This window comes from Apodemus sylvaticus, chromosome 3 (assembly GCF_947179515.1).
Source record: "Apodemus sylvaticus chromosome 3, mApoSyl1.1, whole genome shotgun sequence".
Lineage (NCBI taxonomy): Eukaryota > Metazoa > Chordata > Mammalia > Rodentia > Muridae > Apodemus > Apodemus sylvaticus.
The window spans coordinates 118,446,159-118,462,493 of NC_067474.1; the positions used below are offsets into that span (position 1 = coordinate 118,446,159).

At 42.5% G+C, this 16,335-nt stretch overlaps 1 protein-coding gene and 1 pseudogene across 2 annotated transcripts in view; one reads left to right on the forward strand and one right to left on the reverse strand.

The window, feature by feature from the left end:
• Window positions 1-16,335, reverse strand: part of Slc35d1 (solute carrier family 35 member D1) — a 51,336-nt gene that overhangs the window by 25,814 nt on the left and 9,187 nt on the right. Inside the window, exon 8 of one of the 2 annotated variants that reach the window (XM_052176873.1) lies at window positions 13,478-13,570. The exons of the other annotated variant lie outside the window; for it this stretch is intronic. Within the exon in view, the coding sequence (XP_052032833.1) occupies window positions 13,478-13,570 (93 nt within the window). The remainder of the gene's footprint in view (window positions 1-13,477; window positions 13,571-16,335) is intronic. 2 annotated transcript variants of the gene reach the window in all.
• On the forward strand, window positions 8,344-9,000 carry LOC127681008 (peptidyl-prolyl cis-trans isomerase D-like; annotated as a pseudogene).

Here is a 16,335-nt window from a genome sequence, read left to right on the forward strand (position 1 = left end):
TTTTTTGGTTTTGGTTTTTTGTTTTTTTTCAAGGCAGGGTTTCTGTGTAGCCCTGACTGTCCTGGAACTCACTTTGTAGACCAGGCTGGCCTCGAACTCAGAAATCTGCCTGCCTCTGCCTCCCAAGTGCTGGGATTAAAGACCTGTGCCACCACTGCCTGGCTTTTTTTTATTTTTTTATTTTTTTATTTTTTTTTGAGTCTTAAGGCTCTGTTTATATGAAACACTAGATTTTATTCCAGTCATGAATATTCAAAGGTGAAAAAGAATTCTCGCTGGGCAGTGGTGGCGCACGCCTATAATCCCAGCACTCTGGGAGGCAGAGGCAGGTGGATTTCTGAGTTCGAGGCCAGCCTGGTCTACAAAGTGAGTTCCGGGACAGCCAGGGCTATACAGAGAAACCCTGTCTCGAAAAAACCAAATCCAAAAAACAACAACAACAACAACAAAAAGATTTCTCCTGGGATTCCTGCTCCTTACCCTAAGTATTTGGCTTGCCCCTGTAGAAACTTAGTCAGCCTGCTGTATTCTGGCATTAACACAGGAAGAGATAGAACTTTGGCTGTAACTATGGCAAGAAACAGCCACTTGAAAACACAGCTGCGGGATAAATAGGACCCAAGCAGTCCTTACAACATACAAGGACCTGCTCCCTCTGCCACAAGAGGGCACTGGAGAGGATAGAATGAAGAAAGGACAGAAGGAGGGGGAAAGGAGGGAAAGAGGGAGGGGGGAAGGAAAGGAGGGAGGGAGGGAGAGAGAGAAGGAGGGAAGGCAATAAAAGTTACTCCTTACTATAGTTACATAGTTCAGACACTATGCACTAAACTCAGAAGCACACAATTATCCTGCTCATAGGTGTGTGTCCTGCCCTATAGCACAGTCAGTCATTCCATCTACACTGAGCAAGAAGAAAACCAGGGAATCTGAGAAACTGGAAAGACAAAAAAGCCATTATGGTTTGCTCTACATTTGCTGCTGTTTAAAAGTCAAAGCTTTCAACACAGCTGCTAAGATGCTAACATCCTCTTATCTCAAACACAGGTTTTGAAAACAACAAATGGATTGTGCTTGCTTTGGGCCAGAATGCATGCAATCTTTGCTTTGGCCAATATTAGCTCTCCTCCCTCAAGTAAACCTGAACAAGGTCCCTCCAAACCACATTATATTTTTGTTTATAAAAGAAAATCCAAGAGTAATAAGCCAGCTCATACACTTTTTGCTTTTTTGATTGTGTCTTACTATGTGCCCTGGTAGTCTCCAACTCTATGTAGGCCGGCTGATCTAGAACTCACAGGGTGCTGCCTTTCTCTGTTTCCCATCCCCATTAAAGGCATGGAGCATCATGCTCATTTCATTTTTTTTACTTAATTTTAAAAAATTAATTTGTAAACACTGCTTTATCTTGTCAAGGACAATTCCTGGAAGAAAGCTGGCTGTGAAGTTGGATCTACTTACTGATTAGAACTTCTGACTAGTTGGAAAGGCCATAATGCTGCAGGTCCAGAGGCTAATTACCTTATCTCAGGCTAGCTTAAACCAGGAATAGCCATTCTCTGTCCAGCTCTGTGTAGGAACTAACATCATATGACTACCAAATAACAACATTTAGGAATCTATTTATGTAGCAGACCACTAGCGCATATTTCCTCTTCTTGCTCTGTCACTGTCCCAACCTTCAATTCTATTCCTTCTGATCCACAAAGGCTCATCTTAAAGACTGTTCATGTGGTTAACTCATGTTGTTATCTCTTTAATAAACTTGTCAGCTACAGGAAACCTACCCAAATCTACTGCTCATGGACCAAGTAGGCTCCATCCAGATAAGTACATCTGCCCAAGTTCCCACTTTACTACCTTTCCAAAGGGTGGGATTCCTCTGGGTTTCAATTGTACATCTTAAGAAAATTTTCCTTTCTCCCAAATGTACTTAGTCTTATTCCCTAACTATACTAATGTGTTACAACATCTTGTTAAGTCCAGGCCCTTGCCATATCCAGGACAGCTCCAGAGAAGCAACCTTCAGATGCTCCAATCTCCTCTCAGCTTCTCCAGACGCAGACAGCTTCTACTGGACCTGTTCTCCTGACCTATTTTCAAATGGCTCTACAAATCCTGGACAGCAAGGAAGCAGCCAGTCCTCCTGAGACTGGACAATCACTCCCCCATACCCCTTTCTCTAGGTTCCCCAGAGACACGCCGCCCCAATGTCAGCATGAAGCAGCCAGATCACAACAACGACCCTATTCCTGCTTCGCGTATTCGCCGTCACTTCTTTTCTTTTTTTCTTTTTCTTTTATTAATTAACCAAACATTGGGGAATGTTGGGGTTTTGTCTAAGCTCCACCCCACACCTACCTGGCAATAGCCAGGTATGCCCCGCCCCAGAGATCTGGCCCACTATAAGAGGGGCTACTTGCTCCTCCTCTCTCTCTTTGCTCTCCACTCTCCCACATACTCTCACCTCTCTGCCCCTGGGGCTCTTCCCCCCCTCCACGTGGTCATGGCCGGCCTTCTCTCTCTCTCTCTCTCTCTCTCTCTCTCTCTCTCTCTCTCTCTCTCTCTCTCTCTCCCTCTCTCTCTCTACCACTAACTCCCATCCCCTATTCTGAATAAACTCTATTCTATACCATGTCTGTGTGTGTGTGGTCCCTCAGGGGCGGAGGTGCCCAGGCAAGGGCCCACCTGGACACCTTCCCCCATGCCGCCTAGCCACACTCACCTAACCCCTATACTCCCCCCTTTAAGCCTCATCATTCTGCTAAATCCTTCACTCACTCTGAATTTTTTTTTTCTTTTCCTTTTTGTTTAGTCTTTACCTAAACTGAGGTCCTGAAGGGTGGAATGTCTCAGACCACTTGTCTCCTCTCACTGTACTAACACACAATTGGGAAAACAACATATGCTATTTTCTCCTTTATGCCTCTATATAGAAACTCTTCCTAGATCAACAAGTTAAAGGTAATTCAGGCTGAGGTGTACCTCAGTGGCAGACCACTTGCCTAGCAACATGAGACCATGGGTTCAATCACCATTTGCCACCATCCATCAAAAGGGCAGAAACACATCTAACTCTGCAATTATCTTTCTGGAGGCCATGGACATGCTATTTGACTTCTGTATTACAGAAGCAGGAGAAGCGCATTCCAGCTGCCTTTTGTGAGGACCAACAAAGAGAATGGAAGGGCACTTTAAATATGTCTGGAAGGTACAGACAGAGACGTGCTCTCCAGGGCTCTTCCACTGTGAGCTCTCAGTGGTTGCTTTGTATGCAAACTTTTATTCTTCCTAAAACTAGGAAGTACAAATGGCACAGTGACTATGAACTTCATCACTCAGGGGGAAAAAAGTGTTTTAAACAAAACAAAGCTACTACCTCTTGAGAAAACTAGTAAAAAGCATTATGAAGAGGGTGGCCTGCCTGGTCATGCCGTGTGGTACAGAACTGACTAGAAGTTGTGCCACACACAGGCCTGCAGGCTGCAATCTGCTCAGTGACAGCTGGTATTACAGATTATACAAGTTGCTCCTTTAAGTGTCATTCTTTTTGGAAGGAAGTTTCCAGTTCTACATGGGCTGCTGGCCCAGTGCATGACCACAGGGCATTCAAACTTCCAAAACCAAGAATATCACAAACTCAAAAGGCAAAATGAAAATAAACTAACCACCTCTGGAAATCAGGCACACTTGGCTTGGATGAGAAATTTTTGGCTTGTTTTTTGAATACGTTTTTTGGTTAAATAAAAATAATTGAAAAAAAAACTTTGTTCTTTAGTTGCCTGGGTTATTTAAACTGGCAGAAAAGGGAGTGTCTATGAAGGTGGTACTCTGCAATACGATCGCCTGCACAAACTCAAGCCAGGAGGATTAGTTACTATTCCGGCAGGCAACACTGACAGAGAGAGAGAGAGAGGGGGGGGGGAGAGGGAGGGGGGAGGGGAGAGAGGGAGAGAGAGACAGAGACAGAGAGACAGAGAGAGACAGAGAGACAGAGAGAGACAGAGACAGTGAGACAGAGAGAGACAGACAGAAACAGACAGAGATAGACAAAGAAGAAGGGTTAGGGAGTTTTCTTAAGGAGTGAGGGGGAGTGGGGGATAGATATAATCAACATACATTGTATACATTTTGAAATAGTCACAGAATAAGTGAAATACATAAATACCTACTATATATTTAAGGAAGAAGAGCAAGAATGATATCATGTCACTTTGAAAACTACTGAGGAAGAAGTTTGAGTCCTTACCCAGCAGTAAGCTGCCAGGAAACTTGCCAAGGCAGACAGATATTAGCAGTACAAATGATCTCCACAGTTCTCTCCCTGAGAAAAGCTAGGCCAAGGGCAGTGGCCCTGGGCTACCCACGTATTCCACTCCATACTCTAACCCTCTCTCCCGCTGCACCCTGCTCCTTCCTTAGATAGGAAACTAGTGCCCAGACAGTTTCACTACTCTACTCTCTCCCCTCAGGGCTCTAACCCTGTATGTGGTAACAAATCACATCCCATCTTACCTACTGAGTCACTGCCTCCTATTTTTAAAAGGAACAGCCTCAAAGACAAAGATAGCTAAAGAATATGCAAACAGAGACAGACCCATTCATATGTAGGTAAAGAATTCCCGATCCAACATACTTGTTTTACAAGGTGAACACCAAAGCCTAAATATAAGAGATGTGTCTCGCTGAGCAGTGGTGGCACACACGCCTTTAATCCCAGCACTTGGGAGGCAGAGGCAGGCAAATTTCTGAGTTTGAGACCAGCCTGGTCTACAGAGTGAGTTCCAGGACAGCCAGGGCTACACAGAGAAACCTTGTCTCAAAAAAACAGAAGAGAGAGACAGAGACACAGAGAGACAGAGATGTGTATCTATGTATGTGAAAGAAATAATACTATAGGATCTCAAAAAAAAAAAAAAAAAAAAAAAAACCTGTGTGGTCCACAGAGTGATCCTGGAAAAAAAAAATGGGGCTGGAGAGATAAACAGCTCAGGGGTTAAGAGCACTGAGTGTTCTTTCAGAGATCCTGAGTTCAATTCCTAGCAACCACATGGTGGCTCACAACCAGCTGTAACAGGGATCCAATGCTCTCTTCTGATGTGTTTAAAGACCGCAATAGTGTACTTATATAAATAAAATAAACAAATCTTAAAAAAAAAAAAGGTACATCTTAACAGACTAAGTGAGGCGCCTAAAAGGCTTCAATCCTTAGCCATGAAAGAAATGCTTAGTAATTACTTAGATCTGGAGAGCAACTTTTCCTTGAACTGAGCCAAGCCACTCAAGTGCAGCATAGGGAGGACACCAGTCAATGCACTGGGAGACCTGCAGCAATGGCCTAGTGAGGTCCACAGCAGGGGGCTGCCCTTGCATAGGTACCAGAGAGCACCCAGCAGAGGGGCCAGGAAGCTAATAAGCTCGGCCATTCTCGGGCTGGCTCTGTGCTGCAGTATTCCCTTGGGGCCGCAGCTCACAGCATACACACACCTATCCTGACATTTTAGAAAGGCACTAGTCAAATGATACTCTTTCTGTTTTTAACCTATGTTGTTAAGATTGTTTTAAGATTGTTTTTATTAACAGGAAGACAATTTTTGGATACTGCACAAACTTTTGGTGTTTTGAGACAGGGTCTCACATAGTACAGGCTGGTCTCAAATTCAATGCGTCACCTAGGATGACCTTGAACTCCTGGCCCTCAGGCTTCCATAGTGGGGGCCTCTAAGGGCTTTGGTTGCTAGGTTTTGAAACAGTTTCACACTGCTAGCTGGGCTGCCCTCAAAGTAAGGCCTATCCTCCTGCCTCAGCCTCACAAGTTCTGACAATATAGATGCAAACCAAGCTTGGCTATGTTTTGGTTTTGAACTTTTTATTGATTCCTTGTAAATTTCACATCATGCACTCCAACCCCACCCATCTTTCCCGCCCTACACCCTTGCAACCTCCCTCCCAAAAGAAAACAAAAAAGAAAAAAAGAAAACATCTTGCCACGGAAGCTGTGGTATGTCACGGCCTGTCCCACAGTATATATACCCTTTTGCCCAAACAGCTTTACTCAAAATGTTCATTGCAATGAGTCACTGGTCTGGGTCAAGGCCCCCAGGCTTCTGCTGCATCATCAATACTGGATAATTACAGGGCTCCTCTCAGACATCCTATTATTGCCCTGTGTCATGGAGATCTTGTGGCTTTGGCTCTGCAGGAGTGGCTCCTTCACAAGCCCCAGCAGCTCACAGGTGGGGTGGATGTCTGGGTGGCCAGCTCAGAGGCCTGGATCTGGGCCTCGGTGGTAGCTGAGTTGCTCAGCCTGAGCAGGAGCCACCAGAGCAAGCTCTACCATCCTCCTGAGTGCTGCAGTAGCTAGGGTAGGGCTAGCTCTACCATCCCACCCCAACCAGGGGTGGACTATTCTCAGTTCTCCAGCACACATGCCACTAGGGCGGGCTCTACCATGGTGCCCAGCTTTCCCAAGCGCTGCAGCCATTGAGGGGTGGAGCCAGCTCACCTGTGACATCTGTGACACCTGTGACACCTGTGACACCAGGCCCGGCTCCATTCTACTTCTCAGGTATATTTCTCTGCTGGCTATATTTTTTAATGAGTATTTTTGTAAGATGCATCTTTTCTAAAACTAAGTGCTAAAGTATATTGGTCTTTACCACTCTAGTAAACCCAAGATTTTGTAAATAAGAAAGGAAGAGGGAGGAAGGGAAAAAAGGAGGGACAGAACTACAAGATGGCTCTGGCCAGCACTTACACTATGTGCGCCCTAGGGTGAGTTTTCAGTTGGATTCTGTGTTGTAATTTATACGGAACTTTGGAGTGCCTGAGCCTCCAATTTTACTAAGTCCATACTCACAGCATCACCTGCTGTGTCCACTCCTGCTCCCCTGGGGAACTGACCTTTCAGATACCTCTTGCTAGATTTCTTAACCAAAAAGTAAGTTTCCTTGCTTGATCTAATTTTGCTTCAGCTTGCATCCTGGGTCAAAAACTGGTAACTTTGAATAATAATAGTTTGGTTTATCCCATCCTCCCCAGTTATTTTTAAATTTAGGATCCATCACAGAATACTTTACCTTTTTCTTACTGTTCAATTTATAAAGTATAGTTTTTAAGTACTTTTGCATGGTTCCACAGTAGAAAAAAATATACTTACCCTGCTCCCATGGATATGCATAAAAACTTTTTTGGATACTTTATTAGTTTCTATTTTTCCATAGTTTCTTTATTTAAATAGCCAAAGAAAATGTGGCCATCCCTGCACTACTTGGCTCTGGGGTTGAGGGCTGAGAGCAGTTATCAGCCCTGTCTATCAAAGACATCGGGCTCACACCAGCTGTTGGAACAGAGCCTAGTGTCCACACCAGCATGCCTTTGCTCCAGAAAGCATTGTACCTAGTGAACATTTGATCTGCCCGACTCATTTTACATGTGCCATAGCAGAGTGAGAGCAAAGAGAGGACCTACCCAAAGTCAGGCAAGGATCAGCAATGGGACCAGAGGTTACCAGTCTTCTGCAGTTCTCAAGTTTCTCTGCAGGGTGCCATTTAGTCAAACTCTTCGTGACTTCTTCCTACCAGCAGTGGAAACTCCAGAGGCCTGTGTCTACATCTCAGCCTAACTCAGACTGGAGCAGGGAGCAGGACAGTGGGGAGATGAGAGCACTTAGAACAAAGTCTGGATCCTCTCTGGCTCTAATTTCCTTGTTCATGAAAAGCGAAGCTTCCCTGGGTCTCTGGCTTCTCAGCTGCCCATGTTCTCGCCATGGATATGCTCCTGCAGTCGCCATCCTGAGCAATGCACCTTCAGGCTCCTCCCCCACCTTACTAAGGGTCTCGCATATTCTGGTTTTTACTACTTTGGAGTGCTAAGCACTTTCTCCTCAAAGCTTAGAACCTATTTTTACTTCTGCCCAGGTTACTCTCTAGAGATAGACACACAAATTGTTTCCCCATTCACTTCAGAGTCTCCTTAGATGAGCCTTATAAAGTTACTTTCTGAGAGTTTGATCCCCTCTTGTGCATAGGTAGTCGTGTCCTGCTTTCCAGAACCTGCAGTGAAGATGTCCCACCCATCCCTGGCAGCCAAGCCCTCCGATTCCAAGAACCCATACGTCTTCTTTGATGTAAATATTGGCGGGGAATGAGTTGGACGAATTGTTTTAGAATTGTTTGCAGATATTGTTCCCAAACTGCAGAAATTTTTTGTGCACTGTGTACAAGAGAAAAAGGAACTGTATCCACAACTGGGAAACCTTGCCATTTTAAAGGATGTCCTTTCCACCAAATTATTAAGAAATTTATGATTCAGGGTGGGTGGAGACTTCTCAAATTATAATGGGACAGGTAGATAAAGTATTTATGATAAAAATTTTGAAGATGAAAATTTTCATTATCAGCATGAATGTGGCAAATGCAGGCCCCAATATGAATGGCTCTCAGTTCGTTATCACAACAGCTTCAGCTCCTCATTTGGATGAGAAACATGTTGTATTTGGTCAAGTAATAAGAGGTGTGGCAAGGATGCTTGAAAATGTAGAAGTGAATGGTGAAAAACCTGCCAAACTATGTGTTATGGCAGAATGTGGAGAATTGAAACAAGGGGATGACTGGGGACTATTCCCCAAAGATGGCTCTGGTTATAGTCATCCAGATTTCCCCGAGGAGGTAGATATAGATTTAAAAATGTGGATAAAATTTTATTAATATCTGAAAACTTAAAGAATATTGGAAATACATTTTTCAAGTCTCAGAACTGAGAGATGACTATTAAAAAATACGTGAAGGTTTTAAGGTATATGGAGAGTTCAAAGGCTGTTATTGAGAAAGCAGATATATCCAGACTGCAATCTATAGCCTTAAGCTGTGTGCTGAATATTGGTGCTTGTAAATTGAAGATGTCAAATTGGCAGTACTGACATAGGTTCCTTCTTAATAAAGTATTATGAAATACAGTGAAAAAAAAAAAGTTACTTTCCCAGCTGTATTCTTCATCATTCCCTCTTTGATGGATCTCTCTTCACAGCTCTTACGTGATCTGTGATCCGTGTACAATCTGTCTCACCTACGGGAATCAACACTCCACTTAAGCAGGAATATGGTCTTCCTTTTCAGAGAAGCACTCAGCACATAAACACTTGATTGTCATAAAATGAAAACGCTTTGGCTGTGAACCAACAAGGGCAAAGGCATGGTGCAGACTCTGCTCTCGCTCACTTGCTCACCAGCACTGATGCTGCTGACACTGTCCTGTAAGAAGGCACTGCATGGAAATCCCAAATGGAGCCGATCCTACAGCCAGTGCAGCAGAGGCTATTAGAGACACATGCAGTCAGGCACACAGGCCAGGGCTCTGCAGGCATCAGAAAGGTTCCATTCTAAACACCACCACTGTGCAACCTTGAGACTCCTCCTAACTTCTGTAAAAAGGGTAACAACCCTCCTCAGGTATATATTAAGGATCAAGGAAAATTATTTACGTTGAAGCATCTTGTAAGCTACAATGCACCCTAGCATTAAATTACCCTAGCAGTAAAGTATACCTAGGCACAAGGTTCAAACAGTTTACTTGCAAACCCTTACACACGAGATGTCTACATATAGAAAGTGGCCACATATGCACATTTGTTCACAAATACATATATGAAAAGCACGCCCATAATAGACACAAATTGACCATAAGCCCAATGTACTAGACACCTAAAAGCTGCCACATACCTCAGACTTTACTGCGAACCCATTTAAGCAAGGCTTGTGACAAATGTGATTGATAATGTGACAATAAACATGTTGTAGTATACTATGGGTCCTAAGGATACCTTAAGTCAGCTTGGCTCCACCACCAATCACTTGTTCTAACACAAGTCTCCAAACAGGTAAGCATTCTTGTTGCATTTGATGGATAAGAAAACCAAGAACCAGACAGGTGTGGTTTTACACACCCACAATCCCCATACTTTGGAGGTAGAAGCAAGAGGACTGCTCTAAGTGCAAGGCCAGCCTGATGTACAACCAAGTTCTAGGCCATCCAGGCCGACCTATCAAGACAAGGAGGAGCGGTGGCTGTTAAGGGAGGTTGGCTAAGGACTAGCTTTACCTAAATAGTAAACACTGCTGAGCAGCTCCCACTGATCCCTCCTAATCTGAACACATTCGAGATTTCCTGACAGGCAAGCACTTTGGTGCTAGATCCTACACCACCTAGATTCATACCAGATACCTTCCCTATGCAGCAAATGTTAAACTATATTTCTTATACATTTTAAAAAGATATCAACACAGAACCTTTTTAATATAGGGAAGATGCTCAGAAATAAAATGCAATAATGACTTGTCTCATAAATATAAGACTTATGATTTAAGAATATAAAGTTAGAATCACATACTAAGCTTCAAATTTAATTCATACAACTGTTACTTACATGATCTATGTTTTAGTTCATGGTAGCTAAATATACATGGGATAATCTATCCTTAACCCCCACAAAAAGATAGAATTGACCTACTTCCATCCTGAGATGCCAGAAGCACTTCTCCCTGAGAACCTACACCAGTGAGTAGTTCTGACATTAGTGGACGTGCTCTCACGAAGACTCCATTCTCTTCAACGGGAGCACGGCATGGAGTCCTCTTTGTCTTGTTGCCTGAGTCTGACAATGAGACACTTAACTACATGACAACGTCTAGAGCAAGAGTAGCTGGGAAGCAGAGTGTTACAGTGTCCATTTGCACCTAACAAATGTTTCATAAGAGCTACTAGGAAAACTAAACAAACACGTCAGTGCAAAGCACAGTGGGGGTGAGAGGACAAACCGTGAGCTCAGGTTCTAAACTCAACTTCGTTATCCCAATTTGAAAATATTCAAAATCAGTGTCCTAAAATACATGTTCGTGATCTGTATCCGACAGTGTCATTAAACAATAAAACAAAGAGAAAACAAAAATACTCTCCTGAAATACAGAAGATAGAAGAGTAAGAAGAAAAAAATCTAATCCCATTTTAGGTGGTAAGGTAACTTTTTATGCCATGAACATTTAGCCATATTTATTTTTTTGGGCCTTTCTCTTTCTCCTTTCCTCCCCTTCTCTCCTGTCCCTTCCCCTCCCATCTCTCTCTCTCTCTCTCTCTCTCTCTCTCTCTCTCTCTCTCTCTCTCTCTCTCTCCCTCCTTTTCCTTCCTTTCCTTTCCTTCCTTCCTTCCTTCCTTCCTTCCTTCCTTCCTTCCTTCCTTCCTTCCTTCTTTCTTTCCTTCCCTCCCTCCCTCCTTCCTTCCTTTCTATCTTTTTTTTTTTTGAGACAGGGTTTCTCTGTGTACCCCTGGCTATCCTGGAACTGGCTCTATAAACCAGGCTGGCCTTGAAGTCAGAGATTTGCCTGCCTCTGTCTTCTGCGTGTCGGGATTAAACTACTACTGAACTTTGAAATATGTACAAGTACTGCTATAATGTCTATATAAACTGTCATCATTTTGGAGAGAAGGCACACCTCCTCTGGCTAATAATTCCAAGTAGTTACAAGATACTAGTCACCACCTGATGGAAGCTCGCCATTGCTATGTCCTTGAGTGCATGAGCAAGGTAGCTTTACAGCTGTCTCATGTACACATTGGCCTTGAGGCTTAGAGTCAACTGCTCTGTCTGGAGGGGCAGGTTTTCTTCTTTCACACGAGTTCCAAGTCTCGAGTTCCAAGTCTCATGAGTGAAGGCTGCTTCAGCCAGAGTCTGCAGGAAGGAAGCAGGCCACTACAGGCCTCGGCCTGTAGGATCTTATCTCCCAACAGTGACCTTAGGCAAACTTTTTAATGTCTCTGAATCTCCTTCCGTTTTGATAAAATACTGATAATTCAAGCTTCCTATAGCTATTAAGAAAACTAGATTATATTTCATGTAAGTGACTAGTACATAATAAAGATTCAGGAAATGTCAGTTTCTCATGGCTCTTTCTTTAAAACCTAGTTACTTTGTGTGTCCTGCATACTTAAGACTAGTTACTTAACACTGTTAGTCAAAGCAGTAGCAGTTTCTACTTTGGGGCCATGTCTAGGCTTGCTGGTAGGCAGGCTACAGTTCATTAGAACTTCTATTCATATTCAGAATGGTCTGAAATAGCTCTTTGAAAGAATGGCCTTGAAAAATAGAGCAAAACAAACAGCTATGATCATAAGTTGTCAAGATTCTGTTTCAGCTTCAAGACTTTATCAACAGCCTAATTTCAAAACCTTCTATCCAAGCTCCCATTGATACATGGTCTACTGCCTAAGAAAGTATAGGCAGCATACTTATTCTGAAGCCTGCCTTCGAACAGCAGAATCTTGGGACAGATCACTGGCAAAATTTTGCATTTTCATGAGTTTGTAAAATAACAAAATTGTACCAGTTTTTCTAAAACTGTGGGCTTATTCTACAGAAAAAAATCTCTAGCACTAATTTTGCTTTTCTATTCTGTATTTATTTAATTAAATTTTGCACAAAATTAGTTAACTTCTATATAAGTTGCTATTTATGTGGTCAAGGCACTGTGCAAGCCTGAGCACCTTCTCAGGTGGGATTCAAGCAAGGATGGCAGCTGTCAAAGAAACAACTCTACAGTCTCAAGAGTTTTACTACTTCAGAATCTTTTATTTTTCAGAGACAGTTTGCTTCCATTCCTACTTTATAGATTAATAGAAATGTAAAAATTCCTCCCTCTGAGCTTCAGGGAATATCATGGAAGAGAGGTGGAGAAAAATCTAAGCAGCAGAGGGTAGGGAGGAACACTGGGAAGCCTTCTGAACCGATGGCCATGTGATCATCAACACACATCAGGTATGGTTGCCTGCACAAACCTGCACGAAATCAGACCCTTCAACAGTTCATCCTAGGTAAGAAAGGAGTTTAAGAGTCCCTGCCTCTCCCTGAGTACTCACCAGTAGCTAACAGCTCCAGGAAGGAAGTCATTTCCTTTAGAAATGTGGTACAGGGTAATAACCCATGGTCCAGTAAATTACCCATATGGCATACTCCTGCAAGTATACCTAAAATCTCAATGGAACATGAATATTTATAGACATACACACTTGCACACACACACACAAACAGAAAGAAAGACAGACAGACAGACAGAAAAAGAGATAGAGACAGAGACAGACATGAACGTAGCAGGGTTCTTTTTGAAAGAAGGGGTTAGACAGGAGCTGGAGGCGGATAACAGAGAGTGCATATTATCAAAACACATTATACACGTACAAATGAATCAATCAAAATGTTTTAAGTGTAAACAATTCTTTCTCTGTACTGGCACAGAGAGCTATTCTGAGCCATTTAATATTTAAAATGCTTATGCTAAGAAGGCAGGATAACATGACATCAGCAGGCTAAAGATCTAAAGAATAAATTCTCAGTTTGTGGTCACTTAATAAGCACGCTTCTTTCTAACAACCCAAAAGTCTATCTTTTGACGATAAACAGAAAGAAAATTACCCCAAAATTTCAAAGTCCTACCTTTTGTGCATCTCCTGTGAAATACGCAATGGCCAGGGTGGGCAGAATCATGAACAGTGCATTGTAATAGAGCAGACCATACTTCCCAAGCTCCTAGATAGTAAACAATTAAGTATTTCAGTTGGTTCTAGAAGATAGGTATATTTAAACATAAGGAGATTACTATTCCAATTATATATGTATATAATGTTGTGTGGTTTTTAAAGTTAAAAAGTGTCAATTTAAATAATTAACTTTTAAATAATTAGTCTGAAATGCAGTCCCAAGTCTTTATGTCACAGGACTCAAGCTGACCAGGCCATGATTATAAGCAGCCCTGAAGTTTAAGTTCTAATTTACTAAAACCATCGCAGTGTGGGCATATTGGCACTAGGTTAAACCAAATAATAGATAAGCAATAACTGTAAGTATCAATGAAAAGGTGTGCCTCTTTGTACAGTACCAGGAAAAGGCCAACAGTGAGACTACATGAATGACCCTTGACAACAGGCATCCATGAATCAGAACATGAACTAGGCTGGAGCAGAGGGTATGCAGGACACACAAACACAGACACCATCCATGTAACTGACAAGTGACAAAACCACAAATGTTCATACTCTTGGTTTCTCTCTTCCCATTCTAATGACCTTCAATGTCATTCTATCTTATGACACTACACCTTGTTCTAATACCAAATCTCACTAAATAGCACAGGCTGGACTTGAACTCACAATAGTATTGGTTCAGCCTCTGGAGTACTGGGATTACAGTGTTGCCACCACATGCAGATTCAATTATTCATTTGTTTGTTCGTTTGTTCATTCATTCATTTATTTATTCATTTATTTGTTTAGGCAGACTCTCATATAGCTCAGGCTGGTTTCAGACTCACTCTATAGCTAAGAATGATGGTAAACTTCGAATCCCTTTGCCTAGACTCTATAGAGCTCTTGGACTCATCTGGCTCCCGTGGTACTAGGGACTAAACCAAGGGTTTCGTGCATGTTAGGCATGCACTACATAAACTAAGCTACACTGGGCATGATAGTGCATGCCTTTAATTCCAGCACTCATGAGTTCAAGTTTAGATTGTTCTATATAGCAAGTTCTAGACCAGCCAGGGCTGCACAGTGAGACCATATCTCAAAATTAATTAATTTAAAAACCTATCTCCAAAGAAATCAACTTAACTATACCCCAGACCTATAAATAAGCTTTAGTTTTAATACAAGTAAGCCACAAACCATTTCCAAGTGTGGAACTGAAGAGCTCTCTTCAAATACTAAAATCCTCAGACACCTTTATTGTCTTCTAGGTTTTGGGATATATTCTAAACAATGATACCCAAAACAGTAGTCATTGGCCATATGTAGCTAATTCAATTTTAAGTACACAAAACCACTGGTTTAGTTTCTCAGATATACCAATCACATTTTCCATTCCCAGAAGCCATGTCTGTGATGAGAGCAGAGACAACGCCCATCATCACAGAAGCCTGTTGGGCAGTCTGCTTCCAGAGACCCGAGGCTGCTGGTTCACTGCGCAGCAGGCCTTAGCATCCATTTTGAGAAACAGCAAATGAGCTAAAGGTGACATCAGTGTAAGTCCAAACTGCTATCTTTCCTCTTTTTAAAAAGGATAAGAAACTGTTACTAGCAACATCTGTTAAAATCCTATCATCACACAGACACCAAGAGGGTGAGTGGAGGAGGAGAGCGGGCACTTTAAAGAAAGTGTTAACAACACAACTGTAGTGTCTTTAGTGGAGGAAAAAACAAAACACACACACAAAAACCCCAACAAACAAAAACCTGCTAAGAATAAGGAAACTTGCCACACAGCCATACAGTCTATAGTCTTTTCTGGGGGAGAGGCAAAATCCTGGCCAACTGGAAACAACCTCAAAACAACTAGCAGGAGGAATCCGTGAAGACTGCCACCACTCTTGAACAAGATTATTTGTTTTTATCTGTCATCTGAGCTCTAAAATGTACTTGAAGTAATTTCAGAAATACTCTATACAAAATAGAGCAGATAAGGAACCAAATGGGTAAGGCCATCTTACTAAGATAAAATGCAAGCAGGAACACACAGCAGCTACAAGATGCAGTTACAAGATAAACACGTCTCAGCTGCTCAGGAAAATCGATGGCGACATCTGAGATGAATATCGATGGCGACATCTGAGATGAGTATCGATATAAGCCCTCACAAGGCCCATTAGGAAATTAAGGACGACTCCTTCCCTAAGAGCTCTATGGCAAAGAAAGCCAAAATCCAGATAGCTGTTTTCTTACGATAACTTAACCATACAATGCAGCCAATAGCACAGGCCTCAAACACTTAGTTTCTGAGGGTCTGGACTGATGCAAGTCACAACTGAATGCATCTATATGTAAAGCAGATTGTGAGCCAGCAGAGAGTACTATGGAAAGCACTTGTGTACACATGCCAATGGGAGTCACAAACTGAGGCCTGGGCCCAGGAATGCAGTGCTCTCTGAGGGCAGGCTCAGTGCCCGCCCTGGAGCTCAGTCATCCTCACTCCACGCCTCTTCCAGCGCACACTTGCCAACTGCTCAAATTTCCCTGTGCTTCTTTCTCACCTCGGCGACTCACTAAGTCTTCAGAATACAACCATAGTCATGAAGACATTGCTCTTTGTGAATATTTCTCACTGTCTCCTACCTCATTCTAAGTCAACATCACTTCCTTCTAGAAAAGCCAGCATTACATCCCAGTTTAACTTAAAAGAGATTTCATCATTGTTTTGTTTTCTTGGGTTTTTGTTTATTCATTTGTTTGTTTGAGATAGTATTTCACTATACTATCTATAGTATAGTCTAGACTGGCCTCATTATGTACCCCAGGCAGGTT